The following is a 19,227-nucleotide window of genomic DNA, read 5'->3' as shown; positions in this document are numbered from 1 at the left end:
GCTTCTCTATTTAGCCAAGTCAAGAATGTGACATTGTGCCCGTATTTTCCTGTTAACATACTAGGCTAACAAAAAAAACAGTTCTACTTCTGCTCTTATTATAATAGTGCGTATTTTAAATATCGATCTCTTTTGAATCTGTTGTTAAGTGCCTGCTTCTAAAAAGTCCAAATTACAGTAAAACTAATAACAAAGATTAAAAATATTAACATCACATTAGTCTGTTAACATCATATTAAAGACTAATGCTGATTTAACATTATTAAGACTACAGTGTTAACGCCAATTTCAATCTGAAATAGACTCTGTCTGTTGGTTTCTTTTCCAGCTCCTGAGGTGACATATGAATAAAATAGAAAGGAACCAGATGTTACTTATCAGTTCATATCTTCCATTGTAATTGTTTGATTTCCCCTGTCAGTAGTAGTAATACAATTGTTCACTATTCCAGTTCTAGAGGTTTTTCTTGACTATATTTGGCTATTTACATAGCTATTGTATTTTCAAATTTACCCTTTTTTGTGTCTCTCTCTCTCTTTTTTTTTTTTTTTTTTTTTTTTAATAGGTGTTAAAATTACGTCAACTGTCCAAGTGTTGAAGCTCATTAGACAGGCTGGGGACAGAGTTTTAGTGTTTTATGAAAGGCCTGTTGGGTATAATCAGCATGGTTCAGCACTGCAGGATGGATTTGGACAATTGGAAGACACTACTTTTTTGACACAGCCAGAAGATGACCAAGCTAGTATATCAGCTGATGTTGAAAATAAAGATTTTGATTCAGAATTCGAGGACTTAGCATGCGAGTCACCTGATCAAAAAGAAGATATGCCAACAACTCAGAGTCCCAAACGTTCAGCAGTAATATTTTCTACTAAACCACTTGGACCTATATCTCCGATTCTGAATCGAAAACTACTTTTAGGAAACTATCAAACAACATCAAAAGCACAACAAAAAGATGGAGGTAAAGTGGCCACACCCAAAACTTCCGAGAGTTCAGATATGTCACAGCAATCAGGTAAGCAGTCACAAGGATCTAGTAATAAGCCTCCAGTACCACCGAGACCACAAAATAAGCCTACTTTGCCTACTAGTGAAACTCAAAATCTGTTAGAACCTGGAGGTGTATCTTCTGAGAAACCAGAGAGGCCACCTCCACCTACAAATAATGTAGATAAATGTACAGAGAAGGTAGTAAAGAATAATGATCAAATAGAAGACCCAGTGGTACCAAAAGTAATAACAGTACCAAAACAAGATGGATTAAAAGATGGAATTTCAGAAAATGCACGTAGTTGTAGAGATAGCGGAGATGATCATCAACCATGGGAATCGCCAGAAATTCCTTATCGAATCCGGCTAGGTCGATGGCCAAGGACAAGAGCATCCTCCTGTATATTTGAAGTAGAAGGATACCATAAGTACCTTAATGTAGCACTGTGGTGCAGAGACCCTTTCAAAGCAGGTGGTTTTATCTGCTTAGGATATGCAAGCATAAAACTTGAAGAAGTTGCTTTAGATTGTATAGCTACATCATCCATGGAATATATTAGAACATTTAAATTGGATGCTCCTACACCTAAAGCAGCAGTCACTAGAACGGCATTGCGGAATTTAACAACGCATAAGGGATTCAATGAAAAATTTTGCTATGGCGATCTAACTTTACACTTTAAATATTTAAAAGAAGGAGAATTAGATGATTCAAACTTTCTGCTAGAGAAAGAACAGGAATGTCAGTTGGAAGAAGAAGGTCGTGCAGTTCAGAAAGAGGATCCTTATTTGGGACAAATTATTTTTACCGAGAACAAGCATAACTTTCAAGATACTCAGTTTCAGAATCCAATTTGGTGTGATTATTGCAAAAAGAAGGTTTGGACTAAGGCAGCTTCACAGTGCATGCTCTGTGCTTATGTTTGCCATAAAAAATGTCAAGAAAAATGTCTAACTGAGACACCCTTTTGTGTAGGAGCTGAAAAGAGACTTGATCGGACTGCGGGAGGTTGTAGAGCAGAAGGACAGGAAGCTTCACAAGCTGTATCCTCTCGTGTTGATGCAGAATCTAAATCTGTTAATAAAACTACAGGTTTGACGAGGCATATCATCAATACAAGCACCCGTTTGTTAAATCTTCGTCAAGTCCCCAAAGCTCGCCTTTCTGAGCAAGGAACAGACGTTGTAGAACCTTCACCAAAGCACACACCAAACACTTCTGATAATGAAAGTAGTGACACTGAAATCAGTGGTCCAAATAGTCCTTCAAAGCGTGCATCAGGCACAGGGGTAAAGTTGGTGAGAAAGGAAGGTGGTCTAGATGACAGTGTCTTTATTGCAGTTAAAGAAATTGGACGTGATCTCTATAGAAGTTTACCCACAGAGGAGCGATTTCAGAAATTGGAATTCATGTTGGATAAGTTGCAGAATGAGATAGACCAGGAGCTGGAAAATAATAATTCACTCATTAAAGAAGAAAAAGAGACAAATGATGCAAGGAAAAAAGCATTAATTTCTACTGCACTGGCTAAATCAGGTGAAAGACTGCAGGCCCTTACACTGCTCATGATCCACTACAGAGCTGGCATTGAGGATATAGAATCTTTGGAAAACACATCATTAGACCGGCAGTCAAGAAAAGTGACTAAAGATTCAGAGGAAGCCAATATAGCAGAAGAAATGGATAATGAAGATGTCAGTCTGACAGAGGCTCCAACATTGAACATCATATCAGAAGAACCAGTTGATCCACCTCAATCAGTAGACTGATACTTATATATTTAGCCTTTGAAAAAACAGACTAAAAATAATACTTTGCACTTAATCATAAACACATAAAAATTAAATTAAAACACTGGTATAATGTACATGACCTGCTTCTCCACAGTTATTTGCCTGTGTAAAAGTACAGATAATAATGGTTTTTCTCTAGCTATGGCACCATCATTTTGTTAAAACTGGCTGATTAAAATTGTGTTAAAACTACATTTTTGGATTTATATTGGAAGTTTATTTTTAATAATTTATTTTTAATTTTTCAAAGTATGTAACCTTACCATTTTACATTAATCTGTGTGGTGTCATCAGTGTATTACTTGCCCCCTTTTTTTGAATTCATGCTTTCAAAAGGAAATAGTCAGGATTTTTGAAATGTTTAATTTCCATTGTATGAGGAAAAAGTTACAAGCTTGTTGCTTGCCTAGGCTGATGACAGACACAGAAATCATTGAGGGACCAGGCTTTAAAACTTTGATCTAATCACAGTTGTTGTAGGTCTTCTAGATAGTTCTGTATCTCTTGCCAAACATATCATGAAAGCAAATAAAGTAATTTTTATTTTGTCTATTATTAATATCTAGTAAAGGTATCATTGTATATCAAGTCATTGGCTTTCCATATTTTTGTTAAATACAAGAACTTTGCATAGTTTGTAATTAACATGAAATATAGTAATGCTGTGGTAAAAAATTACCTCCTTAGAACTTTGGGATATTGCATCCTGCTTGAATAATACTAGGTATTAAAGTACATACCAGTATCTCTTAATTTAATTGGGAATATTTTTGAGATAAAAGTGGCTGGTTGCCTTCCAGAACATAACTGTGTCTTTAAATATTGTTCTAGTATCTGATAACCTGATAAAAGAAAACTACTTGCTAGGAGTTGGAGGTTTTATTGCACTCCATGAAACAGCATGTGATGACAATTTAAGATTTCAAACATTTTAATATTTTGCCACAGATTTTATCATTTCAGAGAGCTTGTGACACTTTACCCAAAAATTTTGAGAAACATTATGTTTAGCTATTTTGTAATCATATATTGATAAACTGCATTCAGCTTCTCAAATGGAAGAGATGGTCTGAGCAAGATGACCAGCTTTTCCAGAAAAATGTCCTATAGTGTATATAACATGTTTTTGGGGGGTCAAAATAAGTGAGTCCAGTAGAGACAAAGAAGAATTTCAGCCAGCAGCTTTTGGAAAGAATCATCTGGTCTTGTGCTATGTGTAAATTGTGGATCTTAGCATCATGTGGCTATGGCCATTGTTCTTATTTATTTCCTATAAACATGTCTTTTTCATCTTCTGTGTATAGAAATGAGGTATACAATATCATCTTTATTTTAGGTACTGTTAGATACTGATATCATTATCACTGGTATCACTGATTGTAGAAAAAATGCCTTTGTGGAAAAGGAGTTGAATCTAAGATGGTAAAATAGTTTCTTTAAATTGTGAGGCAGCCTGTAATGTACTTTTCCACAAAATTTGCTTCTCAATTTATTTTGTGATAGGCAAAAAAAGAAGCAATGGTTTCACAGATGGAGAAACATACTTGTACTTCTAAGCAAAACATTACTTCCACTCATGCAACTACTTGCACTTTTTTGTGAGTTCTGGGCAGTTGATAATTATTTAGTTAATGTATGGAAAACACTGTCCATGCTAAAATAGGTGTGTCACACTTCTGAAATTATGCTTCAGCAAATAATCACACAAAACTAGCTTCCCTTATTGACAAAAAGTTATATAACCTATACTTGCTTGAGATGCATAATAAGACTCTCCCACTTCATTTTCTCAGTGGCTTACCATTGGTGGTGATCTGCATTAAATCTCCATCAGTGTTTGCTCTTACGGACTACTATAGAAGTTTTCAAATATATCCAAGTACTTCATTTAAACCCTGGTACACATGAAGGAGCTGCAAAAACAATGCAAATAATGATTTCACAAAAATGCATTCAATGTTTTAAATTTACTTGTGTAATACAGTGGGTATGAAAAGCTGGATATAGTTTTCCTCCTATAGTATTGCTAATGATGATTGTAAGAGATAAATGTAGTGCAATATTTTTAAGTATACTGAATGGGGAAAGGGTGCAAGATAGTTGTATTTTAGTGATAAGAAGGAAAATGGAAAATTCCTATTTGGCATTAATTACAATAAATAGTAAATCTTGAGGGGAAAATTGTAATACTGCGTTCCTGATGTAATCTTTGCTTCATGCTTGACTGTAAATAGCTGAAAATAAAGAATACCACAGAAAATAAATATCTTGACTTAGTGATATCTGAATAGGTGGCAGCTACACACATTTACAGAAACTCTGCCTAATATGATTTTGTTGGCTATTATTTTATCATGAAAACAAGCTTTAATAAAATAGTTTTGCTAAATTATAAACTTCTTTGCACTGTGTTAACACTTCTTTAAAATAATCTGTATTGCAGTAGTTAATCATCTAAAATCACTAAAAGAAAGGTATCTCTGGGAGAAAAATAACACATTTTGCATTAAATAAAATTACTGGCTACTGAATTAATTGGGCTTTATGCATTCTTTGTAATGGATATGCATTTTTTTTTATTCTACATAGTTTAATAGTAGGCATAGATTTCTTTCAGGATGGTGACCCCAGTTAATTCTTGGCATAGCTAGATACTTTTATAAAATGCTAAGAACAGTAGGGTTTCTTTACTTTAAGATCTCCAGGCACTGTACAAATAATACTGCCATTCTATTAATTATGATAGTGACTACAGATAGAGGTTTGTGAGGGGGGAAAATTGCCTAAGAAAAATTCTTGTGGCTTGCCCTGGCCTTCAGAAATGTTAACAAGTGAATTAAAAAAATCCTTACCATTTACTAGCTTATTTTCATCTCATCAGTTTTTCCTTCTACTTCCCTGTTTTTTTCTGAACTTCGCAATCAAACATACATGGAAGTTTCCAACTACAGGACTAAGCAGTGGGAGCAAATGACTCCTAAGTGACTTTGCCACATTTAAAGTGACATAAAGATAAAAAGTATACTGAATGTGAAAGAACCCAAATGTTTTTCAGTGTTTTCTGTCACTGAAGTTGACCCCTTTTTGCTGACAGTCAGGAATTACAGTGTTTGATTACTAGCTCATAAAATCCACTTATTCCTCTGTGGCACAGAAAATCCAAAATACAGAACAGCTGCTAGAGTTATATTGTTGGGGGAGAAGCAGCGGGGCAGAGACCCCAGACATGGGTGTCTGCACTACACTCACTCTGTTTTCCTGTTTTTCTGGTGGACCCGGGCCAGAGCAGTAGCACATAGGAGTTAGACTGTGAACTGCATGGGTCTCCTGAGCAACAAACTGAAGTGCTGGCACGGAAGGCCAGAGTAGAAACCTGGTTTCATGTGCAGGAGAGCAATGTGATCAATTAATCTGTCCATGGGTCGTCATCTCAAACTCAGTTCTTGTATGTTGCAGAGTAACGTGCGCTTTCCTTAATTTTGATTTTTCTTGAAAGTAGAAGCAGTTTATTAAGTTGTTCTATGCCCTTATTTTTTTGTCATAAGTGTTATGGAAATTAGGCTTGTCGGCCACCATAACAGGGCCCCACCCTAGGTTCCCGCAGAAAAGTTCAGAGCCAAATCAAAGCAAATTAAATAATTAAATTTTAGTTACACGTGTGCAGTAATTACAGCTCGAGCTGGGTGCCTTCTAAGAGGGACCCCAACAAAAAAAAATCCTGGGCAATTATAGTTTTTCAACTGAAGTTTCCCACCCCTCACGTGGTAGTTAGACCAATAGTAAATTTTAGGTCTGGGGTCTCCTGCTCCTCACTGGATCTCATCCTTGTTCCTAGGTAAGCTGTTTTTCTCCTTATCTTTATTTTTTTCGGTCTCTGCTGATGGTTGTACCTTTATTTTTGCTGGGTCTTACTGTTTTCTCTCAAGGTCCTGAGGAGGAGGAGGAGGTGATTCTAAATCATAACAATTAACACTGCCCCAGCAGTGAGCTAAGGCTTTGCCCCTCAAGGTCCTAATGCCCTGCACTGGTCTTATTTCAAAGCCTTGACACCCTCCCTTTCGGAGTGTGAGACGCAGGAATGCAGACTGCTTGTAGCTTCCTTATCTTCCCAGCTGGAACCAGCTCTGAGGCCCTTTTCTTACTGGACTAAGTAAAAGTTCATTATTTTGCCTAAGTGCTGCCTAAGGCTTCAGCAAATTTAGCTACTCATGCTAAGCAAGTTTTATAGAAGTTGTGCTAAGCGACTACCTCTAGACAGTTTCAGTTTGCTATTCCTTAACAATAAGTTACTATGTTTTGCATTACTTATACATATATACACACACATATGTATGTTTTATGTGTATATATATATGCGAATTTAAGTGAAGTGAATTGATTGATTAATCGATTGATAATTGAACAAATTGTGTGGTAATTTAGAATTCTAATATTAGCATTTTAGTTTCAAATTTAGTTGGATACCAAATTTGCTACTGACCAAAACTGTTTAAAATTTAGCTTCTCTACTAAATATAATTTCTTCTGGGGGGGAAAGTTTGAGTATCCAAATGATCTATAGTGTTCAAATCTCAGACTAATGCAAACAAGCCTATTTCAATAAGCACAATTGTTACTTATTCAATGGCAGTGACATATTCAATATTCTGCAAAATCTTGGCGTGTACTATGTTAGTGATGGTGTGTTTTCAAATAATTCCCAATTTTGAAGGAAGAATTTTCATCTGTGTTCAAAAGAATGCAATAGGAGATATACTAATATAAAATCTGCTACTAGAGGAAGTGAATTTTCAAATTCACTATAAGATATATTGTTTGGTCTTTCATACTATTTAGGCCTCTGTGATGTTCTCTCAGAATATTCAGCTTTACTTAAACACTCCATTCTACACAAAATACACAAATATGTATCCTGGTAGTGCACATTTTGTCCTTCTGCATTTCACAAAAACTAAATCTCAGATCAGCAGTCACATGCTAGATTGTTTGCCATCATGTTACTTCAACAAGTTACACATATATCACCTGGAGTGAAAATGTTTGTCCTCAATGACAAATTGACTAGATGAGTGTGAGGAGTGTTTTCCCAGGAGTTGAAATGTTTATCAGCTTATGGCCGCCCCCTGCCCCGGGTATACAGTAAACCACAATGCGTAATGCAGATAATGAGGGGAGATTTTTTTTACCGTATTTTATTACAATAGGTCATGAACTTTAGATTACTTTATTTTAATGCAGTCTGAATGCATAATTATTGATAATGCAACACTTGAAGTTTGATCCGCTATATTTTTCATTTTTTCTGACCATAGTATATACACTTTACAAAACTATATGTAAACATAGCATCTATGCTGTAATACATAAAACATCTGCAGTTACATGAAAGAAGGCACATAAAGATTTTAATTTACAAATAAAAACCATACACCACAATAGATAAGGACATTGTGATTTTTTTAAAATGCTTTCTTTCAGAGTCTAATTTTTCTCAGTGCAGATACAGTCTAATGCAGTGCTTTTTCTGCATTTGTCCCCAAATATTAAGATATTGGCACAAGCTATTAGTTCTTACTATTTTTAGCAAAATTGATATTTTTACTTAATTTTTGAAAAATAAATATATTTATATATGCGATTTCTAGGCATGCATGCAAATGCATATAAAATATTTTCCTGTTCAAACTAAAGGCATCAGCTTAGTTGCAGTACTCTGTAGAACTAAAAGCTGTGATACTGCAGCTTTTTTAATTAGTCATGTGAACTGTGTCTAAAATAAAGTTGACATGTGAAAAATAAAAGAGCCAAAAGATAAGAATATAAACACATGCCATATCTTTTATGCTATTCTTATTCCCTTTAAAGGAAAGGAACTGTGTACATTCATACATACCTTTTTACTGTGTGTGTATAACATAGCTGGCCAGTTATTCAAAACTTCATCAAAGAGTACTGAATAATAGCAATACACTCATCTGCAAAATACTTTCTTTTCCCCAGTGTTTCATGAGTGGTCATGTAAAGCTCATTTTTGAATCAGCAACGAAGCTAAGGCTATTTATTTTAGTATTTTATGATCCAAAATGGATCACAAAACTCATAGTGATATCTACACTCTTAATTTCAGTCTTTAGCTCCTGTGAATGTACTTACAAGGGTACAATTTAAAAGACTAGAAATTGGATAGGTATGTTTTCTTTGAGCTCTGCTTTTTTAAATTGGATGACTAAATTAGATAATAATTTACTATCAACATCTCAGTTCTTCCCTATGACTCTAAAATACAAAATATTGTGTGTTAATGAGTTAATTAAAAAAAAGTTTAAATTCACATTTATACAGATTTATACTACACATTTAATCAAAAATATACTGTGTAATATTTAATAAAATTAAATACACAAAATAAAGGTCAACACTATAGAAATCTGCTATAAAAGCTTTTTTTCCTCCTTATAAGGCGGTTAGCAGTCTGCTTCATAACCATGGGAAATAAATAATTTACCTTTGGTTTTTTTTCTTTTACTATTTCACTATTAAAAGTACAACACAACTAAAACATATTTCTGGATGAGATGTTTCACATGAAACACTGCGTTTTTGTACACCAAAATACTTCATATGGCTTTTAATGTTATTCATCACTTTCATATTCTTCTTCCTCATCACCTATTGGATAGGACTGGATGTTGTTCTGAGTATACATTTTTGTTTTAACAGGACAGTTGTGATCCATGAGTATTGCCTAAAACAAAACAGAGCACGGACATTAGCATTTCTGTTGGATGTTCAGCTGAGGTCGGACTCTTCAGCACACAGCCATCCAGCTGCATTCACAGATTTAGGGATTCCCCTATCTTTCATGAAAGTAGAAACCAAATTACTAATTTTAATTAGCGTAAATCAAGTTCATAGATCTATGTGAGGTGAGATCTTTACCCTAAAGACATCAACAGCAATTTTTTATTACTCCAGTAGAATCAGTATTTCAGTCCAGGTAGGTAAGCTGAGAAACATACAGGCGTTCTTTGGTTACAATAACGTACCTGTCATATATTGGATCACCATCTGTTAAAACCTGGATAAATCAGCAAAAGGAATCCCACTACTTCAAGCTAAATCTCCCTTACTACTAGCTTTACTCTCCCACCACCTTCTGCGGTGCATCAGAAATGCAAAGTAGGTTATGCTGAGAGTAGTGGTCTAGTAGTATTACAACTTTACACCCATGGCTGAAAGTGATTATTGTAGTTAGGGACCGGACACAATATTTCATTCTTCAGGATGAATTTTTCCTACAAAAATCAGGCTATACTTTGAGCAATTCTGTAGCACAAGACACAATGTATGTGATGAGGTTTGTGGCCTTTAATCGATTACACAAAGAGCACAGACCGGTCCTCTTCTTTTGACTCCTTTTTCTCAAAACCAAAATGAACAGTTCATTGACATGAAACAAGCTACTTTCAGAATGTGAGTGATCTTTGCATTTAAAATTATGTTAGTGGCAGGGAATTCACTGTGGAAGGTGTTACCCTATAAGCAGTGGGAAGAGAAGATTTTTTCCCTTTAATGATTAGCATGTTGTAATTGAAACCCTGTCAGTGACAACCTTCCTGATGATGCTACTGTATTCCCCTTTATAAAACTCTAAAACACAGGCATGATTTAAGACTGTTGTGATGAAGACAGCCTGCACTCCTCGCATATTTATACACAAAAATTTATCAGTCTAATACTGACCTTTTACACATGAAAGGCAGCTAGCATTAAGCTTGTTGTCCCCTCTACAAGATGTGTTCTGTTTGGTTTAATGGCACTGCACAGCATCAAAACTAGTTCCAAGAATACCTGGAGATGCGATGTATTTTATCTCCTCTTGGGACTTCCTCTGGGCTTTAATCTTTCATGTACCACCCATGGGTGCAAACTGAGTATGCACAAGAAGCAGTTAAGAAATAAAAGCTGAACATCCTATCCACATGCTTTCAACCATGCTTAGTTTTCACTCATGACCAGCTTTATATGTTGGTGCTTTACCAACGAGATCAATAGTGTGAAAAGAGAGAGGATCATGGAGATCAGAAAGGGGTAGAAGGCACAATCTGTGCATGAATGCTTGAATCCAGCTTTCAATTGCTCTTGGAGCTGACTTAAACAAGTTGAAGGCACAAACCAGTTGCGAAGTAAATTTTCTGTCCTGGTTCGTACAAAGAATGCTATTTTGTCAAGTAAAGACACCAGCTAACAAATGTGATAATATGAAGTCCTGAGGTCCAGAATGAGTCATGCAGTTTAACCCTTAACTCTGCTCTCTGCAAATCAGTTGCACCAGTGTCTGTGATTCTCCTTGATCCTCTCTGTACACACTCATTCAGCACCATGCTTTGTCCACATTGCATTCTTCCCTTACTTCTGACTCACTCTCCAAGCCTCAGGCCAAACCTTTGTAACCATTAGTTTTTCCAGACTTCAAGCAGTAGCCCTTCCTTTTGAAAGAACCTTACGCACATGAATCTTCATTTCTCACGGCTCTTCCTGGGAAGGAACTCGCTCTTATGTTGATTTGCTCAGGCCTGCCCCTGCCTTTTGAATGGATGTTCCAGCAAGCACCTGCACTTGGCACTGCCTTACGCACAGCTGTGGGGAGCATCCATTAAATTTCATATCTTTGGCAAACAACAGCAGCTCCTCGCTATTTTTTCCTTTCTGTTCCTTACCTTAGTCAGTGTGTAAAAAAGATCGATGCAGTCTGCAAAGGTCGTGACAAAGGATTAGCTGGAATTGGTGGGATTCTGCAATCCAAATATGTGCAAAACTGAAGGCCTCTATCCTCACATACGCTACAACTTCAGCAAGATTCATTTTTCCATTTTTCGTTTTTCTATTTATGCCAGTACAAAATGCAAGCAGCATATCAAGTAGTTTCTGTTCTTACCTTTCAGAGATGTGTCATCACATAGTAAGACAACAGCGATACAAAATTACATTTTCTTTTCCTACCAATAAACAACCAACAACTACATTTTGGCCCCAAGCCACCTTCTTCAAGGTAGCAAGGAGCAAGGACTGAGCACTATCTGGGCTAAACCTACAGATGGTGACAGATGTTACAGCAAAGACTTGTACTTGTTTTTCAGGGTTTTCCCAGCTCTGGAATCAGAACACAGATTATTCTACCTACTAATAGAGCTGCATTACAATTCTTTCTGGAGCTTCCCGTCTTCTTGCCAAACAGAGGAAGCCTAATGAACAAAGCAATGGATCATCTCCAGCAGTAAGAGGGCTTTTGAACCTGATCCAACATAAATCTACAGGAACAGCAGGTCTTACAATAGGAATGTAGGAGACTGGATAAAGGACATTATTTGAAAGGGCAAATTGAGCTATAGAAATGCAAAAGGAAGACAGAGGGGAGAACAGTATGGGCAGGAAAAAAAATGAAGGAAAAGGACAGCTGAAAACAAAGCAGGAGGCTCTTTTAGGGCTATGCAGGCTAGGCATGCAGTGAAAAACAGGAGAAAGCATGGACTGCATATACAAGCACATTCGTGGAACCCCTGGAGCAGAGCTTGTGGACTAAGGAAGCTCCTCACTCCAGGCTGTTGCGGACCTTGGACTTTTACATCGGTCCAGAGAGCAACTGGACAAATTAATGGGGAAAAAGTCCATTTAAGTCTATTAATTGGTGTTACTTTTGGTAACTGGTGTTACTTTTGACTCAGGAGGTCTCTTAGCCCCTCCTTCCCTCCAAGTTGTTGAAGGTTGAGACAATTTTAGAGATGCATCACAACAGGTCCACCTGCTCTTATACTCATCCCTTGACACACACTGTTGGCCACTGTTGACAAGAAGATACTGGGCAATGTTGCTGGTTTGACCAAGTACCATTCTTATGCACCATACAGTGGATAGGGAGGAAAGAGCATTGACTTCTCAAGAAAATCAAATCATAGGCAAAGTTATATTAAAAAAAAAAAATCAGGAAAAGACCTGTGCTACAGTTAGGATTAGAGAAGTCATTAGTTTGTAAGGGCAGCTGATCTGTATGAAGGAATAAGCAAGAGGAAAGAATGGAGCAAAATGTGCCATGACCATGATCATGACCATGACCATGGAGAAAACAGCACGAGGCCCAGAAAGGAATAAATCATGTTAAGTGGGTACTTGGTGAATACAGTTCTGGCACTTGGAGGAAAACAATAGTACCTTTCATGCTGACTCCACTACATTATATACTGTTGCAGATAAATGTCTGCTGGACCCTTATTTGTTTGATAATAATCATTGCTTATTTTACTGTAAAAGCTAAAAAAGAAGGACTAACTTCAAAGACATTGTAATGGCAGGAGTATATGTAATAATGTATGTACTATATGTACAGCAAAAAGCTTCTCTTTATACATCTTGGACATACAAAGAGAGGTTTTTCGCTCCAAAGGTAATGCATGAGGGTGAAATAAACTGTGCCAGTCCTGTTTTGGGAAAATTAGAGGCCAAGATGCAGAAATAAGTTATTGTTCATTTTCACTGAAAACACAAAAGCAAAAAACTTTTTCTGCTTACCATTTTCTCTTCTTTGGCAGGTGGACTTCGAAGGAAAAAGCACAGAGGAGCGAAAAGAATATCCACAATTCCTATAATGGTCATGAGCCATGGGAATCCAATTGCTTTTGCAATGGCACCACCAGCAGAGGGACCTTTTATAAATAAGAAACTCTGAGTATTGCTCAGACAAAAAAAATTTGCAACATTCACTTTAGACAACAGTAGTTTTTTATGCAAAACTCCCACTTCACAAATTGATTTGAGGAATGTAAATATACCTTTGTAATTCAAACATAAACCTTTCCTTGCTCCATACTCCACATTCACTGAAGGAATTTGAGATCCTCCTCTCTAGGAGCTCCAGTGTATCTTGGCAGACATCTCCTGTATGGCGGTTCACCATCTAAACCAATCATCTTGGTGCAAAGCTGTGTATCATAAACTCAAGGGGATGGCAGGATGGCATGGAGTTATTTCTTTTGCAGATGGTTAGAAGAGTAGCCATGGGGTAGTTTCAAATGTTGCAGGGCCTCTTTATTAGGAATATCATATCCCTGTTCAGTGCCTACCTGTTTCAATCCTCTTACAACTAACAAAGCTGAGAATAGCACTATGGCAGAGGGGAACAGATGCCAGACACAGTTCCCTGCGTCCTTTCCCCCTGCTTCTTACTTCTTGCAGAAAATAACTACCTCAACTCATAAGGCCTGTGAACGCCACTGGGATTCACTCCTGGCAGCCTCCCTATTTCTCTTTTCATTACTGTCCAGTGCATTATAAGCAGAAAAGGCAAGACTTACCAAATGCAAACCCCATGCAAAAGGCAACATCAGCTATTGCATACACGCTCCCATAGACGGACACATGTCGCAGATCTACAAGGTAGCCCATAATTGGCATCATGGAAGAGTCCACCATTCCTGATGGTAAGGGTGGGAAATATATATCAGGAAACCACTTCTTATTTATTTATTTTTTTAATATTTCTGCCAACTCTGTGCTAAAAAGGGATGCAAGAACAGCTAAAAGGACACCTACTCTTAAATAAACAAACGAAAAGCCCAACCGCATACTTAACTGCATACTTAGAGCATGTAAGCTGCTTCACAGCAACTCTCCATGCAAAGGCTCTTTCCTCACATAACAGCTTTCACTGAGAGGACAGTTAATTTGAACTCACATTTACTGTAGGCCTAAAAGATTTCATTAGCTCCCAGTCAATCAAAATTATTAGAGTAGTTTTAACTTTTGTCTTTTGAGCCATGAGTCTTTCACTGCTATCAACAACACAAGAGAGCTCTGAGAAAAATGCTGCGATATTCAGGACATGTAATTGTTCCTCTAACTTCTTTCCTAGCTGGAAGTCCCCTGTGCACGAAGATACTCAAGAACACTTGCTGACCAGTCAAGTGCTAAAAACCAAGCCATGACCCACACTCAGGTCTGACTGTGGTCCAACATAAACAAAGTTCACATATTACTTGAAAAAGGGTACATGCATGTGTACTTAGGCATTCCTTTTAGATGAACAAAAATTCAAGAGTATTTTTCTCTATGAAAATGTCTATATAAATCTCTTCTACAGAAGGGAATATTGTGATTTTTAGACAGTGCATTGCTTTATGTCTGAAAACAAGGTATAATTTTGTGAACCATTTGAAAGATCCATTTAGGCTGATGGAGCAATTCTGGACCGACTTCAGAATCTAGCTTGTCTAATAACAGCCTAGATCAAATTACCCTGAGCACAGTCCTTTAAGCCTTCTTGCTTTACCTACCAATTTGGATCACAGTTCAGATGTCACTACTGTAAAATCAGAATAGCCTCAAAACCAGTTTTCTATGTAACTTTGTGTAATATCACTTTGACAAAAGCAACAGACTTTACAAAGTCATAATAATTGTTCTTACCAATGGCGAATCCAACTCCAAAATTTGGTGCTATGAGCCCATAAATGTTTTTAGCAAATGGTACCTATAAATGAAATTTCAGGAAATTAATTATGTCATACTGCACATGCTAACAAGGGTAGTTTTCTTTTTCTCAGGTAAATCCTGAGTATTTATGGCACACTTTTTTCAGATGTGCAAATTAGAATTTGGTTCCTGCTGTGGACTACAGTTTCAGATAACTGTGCCATTACACTGCTGACACACTTACTGTTATGAACAAGAAGAAACTGTTAATTGAGCAACAGCTCAAAAAATGACCATCCTTCACCTTCAAGAGCCATACCTCCTTCAACAGTCTTGAAGCAGTGAAATTTTCAAATTTCACTCAAAATTGTGTTCTGGAACGTATTAACCATACATTGTTTAATAAGGTATCATAAGGCAGAAACTTCAGTAAAATCTCATGGGTAAAACGCATACTCAAAGATGAACACACGAATATTTAGATGGTTTGTTTTACTTACACATAAAATACTTATTCCCACGATTATCATCCCAAGTAAAGCACAAAGCCACCTATCAAAGAAGAAATGTCACTTAGACATTGCATTACTGATATTACGATGTTAGAGAGAGCTTGAATGTTTCAGCATCATGTCTGAAGTGCAGAGTTACATAACCAAAGGAGTTCAAAAATTATTTTTCCAGGTTAATAATTACTACTATACAACAAATTTTAATGACTTCCACTATCAATGAACTGCCCTGGGAAACACTGAAATGGGACAGGAACAGACTAGAACATTATTAGTATTTTTAAATCAAGCATACCTGCCCATTTTGTGTGCAAGTATCCCAAAAATATTAGTCCCGATAAGATAAGAGATACTAGCTGGAAGAAAAGCAACACCTGAAAAATATGAATAAGATGTTTTATCAGTGGTGATTTAAGTGAAGTATTAGAAGAAACTAATAAATTCCAGACACTGCAATTTTGATTTGAACGCATCTAATGGAGTCTTGGTGCATGGCACAAGGAAACAAATATCCGGTATGTTGCAGCCCTTTCAAGAAATCTAATGACATTATCTATGAAATGCAGGAGCAATGTGATGCCTTTGAAATGAGTTTTTCAGCACCAGCTACAAGAACTGGTATGGGAGAGGAGACAGAAAAAAAAAACAGCAAAAAGTATTTCTGACTACAATAAGCTTTAGGATAGTTCAAGAGAGTTCACTTTTCCCTTCACAGATATTTCTCTGTTACTTTGAGCATATGCTCAGCATATGCAACAGGCACAGAACCGTCAGGGGTAGGTAAGTTGCTCCCTGGAGAAAGGAGACGGCAGGACTGCTCCTGTGACTTTGCAAGCTACAGTCTCCCTCCAAGCTTGCTCCATGCGAATACAGTAAGGGCCTGTACTAGAGGCAAGTTTATAATGCCACAGTATGGTCCTTGGTCAAGCAACTACTGAAGCCGAGCATATAGCCATAATGCAAAGGTTAACAAGCCTTAAAAACATAATTTTTAAATGACTTAGCCAATATATTCACAGTAAAAGTTAATTTTTAAGAAATTGGTTATTAGTTTAAATTTTAAAAAATAATTATCTATGATAACATGCAGATGAGGGCACCCAACTAAATTTTTTCTGATGCTAGAGTAACCAGACCCTACCATACACTCCACATCCACTCTAAAAGAAAGGTTGCTTGGAACAACTATTTTTGTAGTCTTAAGGTTTCCACAGCAATAGCTGTATCTGAAGTATTTGGCTCCACAGTGGCCAGGAACTTCTCTAGTTTAAAAACCAATCATAGTCTGTGCTTGAGAGTTCACCCTCTTCCTATCCCTATACATAAATCATATGGCAGAACCAAGCCTGAGGGGAAACCTAAGAGGAAGCTTCTGCTTTGTAGAAAAATTACTATTAGAGCAGAGTGTCATTGCCTCCGCTGCGTCTGCCTGGAGAACACCAGGGAGAGCTATGTAGGCATGTACAAGACCATGGGCTGTCTTTGAGGAGAAGATATTGTATAAAACATTTCTGCAAAACAGAGGAAACAGGGTTGCTATGTTTAATGTTAGATCCCTTGTGGAATGGAGTAGAGTGGTATATGTGTCTTGGAAGAAATAATACACAGTATTTTTGTGTCCTTCCCATTAAATTTTGCATCTTCCTAAGAAAAATAAAACTGGGAAATTTGCCAAAACTGGGAAAGTCTGACAACTTAATGCTTGCCATGACAGACCTTCTGTTTGCTCATTTTTAAAACTGGGAATCAGGTAATTCACATTTAGAAAGTTGCCATGACATTATGGTACACAATCAAACAATTTCCTTCAAGTGTATATGCTCCTCATCTTTCACCAAGGCAACATAGATTTTCTCATTTCCTGTCTATCCATCTTCCTTCCTATCTCTCTGATATTCATAAGAAAAATCTAGAGGTAATTTTTAGCATCGCAATATCCTGTGATTAAAATCCTCATGCGTTGTAATGGTGAGGCTGGGGAAACATTTTCACCTGTGTAACTGCAGCTGCCTTGGTACTGCTTGAGCAATCTTCTTATACCAAGTTGTCATGTTACATAGAAGACCTTGAAAACTTCAGAAAATACTGCAAAGACTCGCTAAATAAGACTTTTAGTTAGGTGTGTAAGGCATTGATAAGCTGTGGTATACTGAAGCAGAAATGTAATTTTCTAAATAAGCTTTAAGCACTATAACATTAACTGATTGAAATCAGGATTCTTTGTACCTTCCTCAAGTCGTGTTTCAGACAGCTGGACTTCTATATTGTATAAGATAAAGATTTACTTAAAATCCTGCAGTTCAAGATATAATTTAAGAGTCTTAAAAACTTTAATTAATGCTGTCAAATCAGACAAAGCATAATGGAATCAATTACTTATATCATTATGGGGTAAAATTAGTCTTAATTTAAAATGGATATTTTCCTTCTAGGAATCTCTATTCAAATAAGAGATTCATAAATCTAATTTCCGTTACACCAGTAATATTAAACTCTAGTGTGGGAGGTAGATAAGCAATCTGTTGTCTTCTTAGGGAGGTTTAAAATCTCTAGGCTTGTGCATTAATTTTGCTATATTACAGGCTGGCAATCATTACCACATACAATGGCACAGCAGTAAAATAAGGACTGCTATCTATGGCCACCCTAGATCTGAATTTACATTTATTACAACTAAGGTTTGTATTTTCTCTGTGGTGATGCCATGCTTTAACACAATTACTGTTAGTGTTGGGGCTAATCAGAAAATTTGAAATTAACTACTTAATGTAGTGCAGGGATATTAGTTTGAAGGATTTTTTTTTTCAAATATCATATGAAATGTCATAGCACAGAATGCATAATTAGCTTTATCAAATACATTTTGTGTTTGTAACAGTAATTCTTTCACACAGATTATTAAAACAGTAAACATCAGTCATGTTCATAAAGAGCATCAAAACTTAGGAGTTGTGATACATAAAGGCCAGCCACCCCGCCATCCAACACAACTCACGATACCCTTTCGCACGCAGCACGGATGTCTGGGCACCTCAGCAGAGCATTCACAGGCACTAACAGACTGAGAAAAAAAGCTATAATTTCTGCTCGCTAGTGGAGTTTGACACTTACTGGAAGTTAGTCCCTTTCTCTTGTCTTTTTTCCCTGTTCACTTCAAAGAGAAAGTATTGCCCTGGCTTTGCTCTCTAGTCTAATCTGATACAGGGGACAAATTCCCAGTTTGCCTGCGGACACTGGTTTTCTGAAAGGGTGTCCTGTTACAGCTTATAATTTGCTTAAATTTCAGGCACTCTCACTGTTTTCTGTAGAAACTGCTTTATTTCGTATAATATACTCAAATATCGTATATGGGAATGAGTGGAACTCAAGCTTCCCATCATCCAGGTAAGCAGCCTAAAAACAGCTTGAAAGAATAAGTCTCCGCCTCTTTCTCTCCCCTAATGAATAATTATTTTGTTAATTT

At 36.7% G+C, this 19,227-nt stretch overlaps 2 protein-coding genes across 2 annotated transcripts in view; one reads left to right on the top strand and one right to left on the bottom strand.

The window, feature by feature from the left end:
• PDZD8 (PDZ domain containing 8) overlaps positions 1–5,183 on the top strand; it is a 63,476-nt gene extending 58,293 nt beyond the window's left edge. The window contains exon 5 of the mRNA XM_026096175.2: positions 566–5,183. Within this exon, the coding sequence (XP_025951960.2) occupies positions 566–2,763 (2,198 nt within the window). The 3' untranslated portion in view covers positions 2,764–5,183. The remainder of the gene's footprint in view (positions 1–565) is intronic.
• A 2,812-nt stretch (positions 5,184–7,995) lies between these two features.
• The window catches only part of SLC18A2 (solute carrier family 18 member A2), a 32,836-nt gene continuing 21,604 nt past the window's right edge, over positions 7,996–19,227 (bottom strand). Inside the window, exons 10-15 of the mRNA XM_026096142.2 lie at positions 16,060–16,138; positions 15,753–15,804; positions 15,247–15,310; positions 14,136–14,255; positions 13,354–13,487; positions 7,996–9,532 (exon numbers count right to left, since the gene is read on the bottom strand). Of these exons, the coding sequence (XP_025951927.1) occupies positions 9,422–9,532; positions 13,354–13,487; positions 14,136–14,255; positions 15,247–15,310; positions 15,753–15,804; positions 16,060–16,138 (560 nt within the window). The 3' untranslated portion in view covers positions 7,996–9,421. The remainder of the gene's footprint in view (positions 9,533–13,353; positions 13,488–14,135; positions 14,256–15,246; positions 15,311–15,752; positions 15,805–16,059; positions 16,139–19,227) is intronic.

The sequence above is a fragment of the Dromaius novaehollandiae genome, chromosome 6 (genome assembly GCF_036370855.1).
Source record: "Dromaius novaehollandiae isolate bDroNov1 chromosome 6, bDroNov1.hap1, whole genome shotgun sequence".
NCBI lineage: Eukaryota > Metazoa > Chordata > Aves > Casuariiformes > Dromaiidae > Dromaius > Dromaius novaehollandiae.
This window is presented reverse-complemented; position numbering and strand designations above follow the sequence as displayed.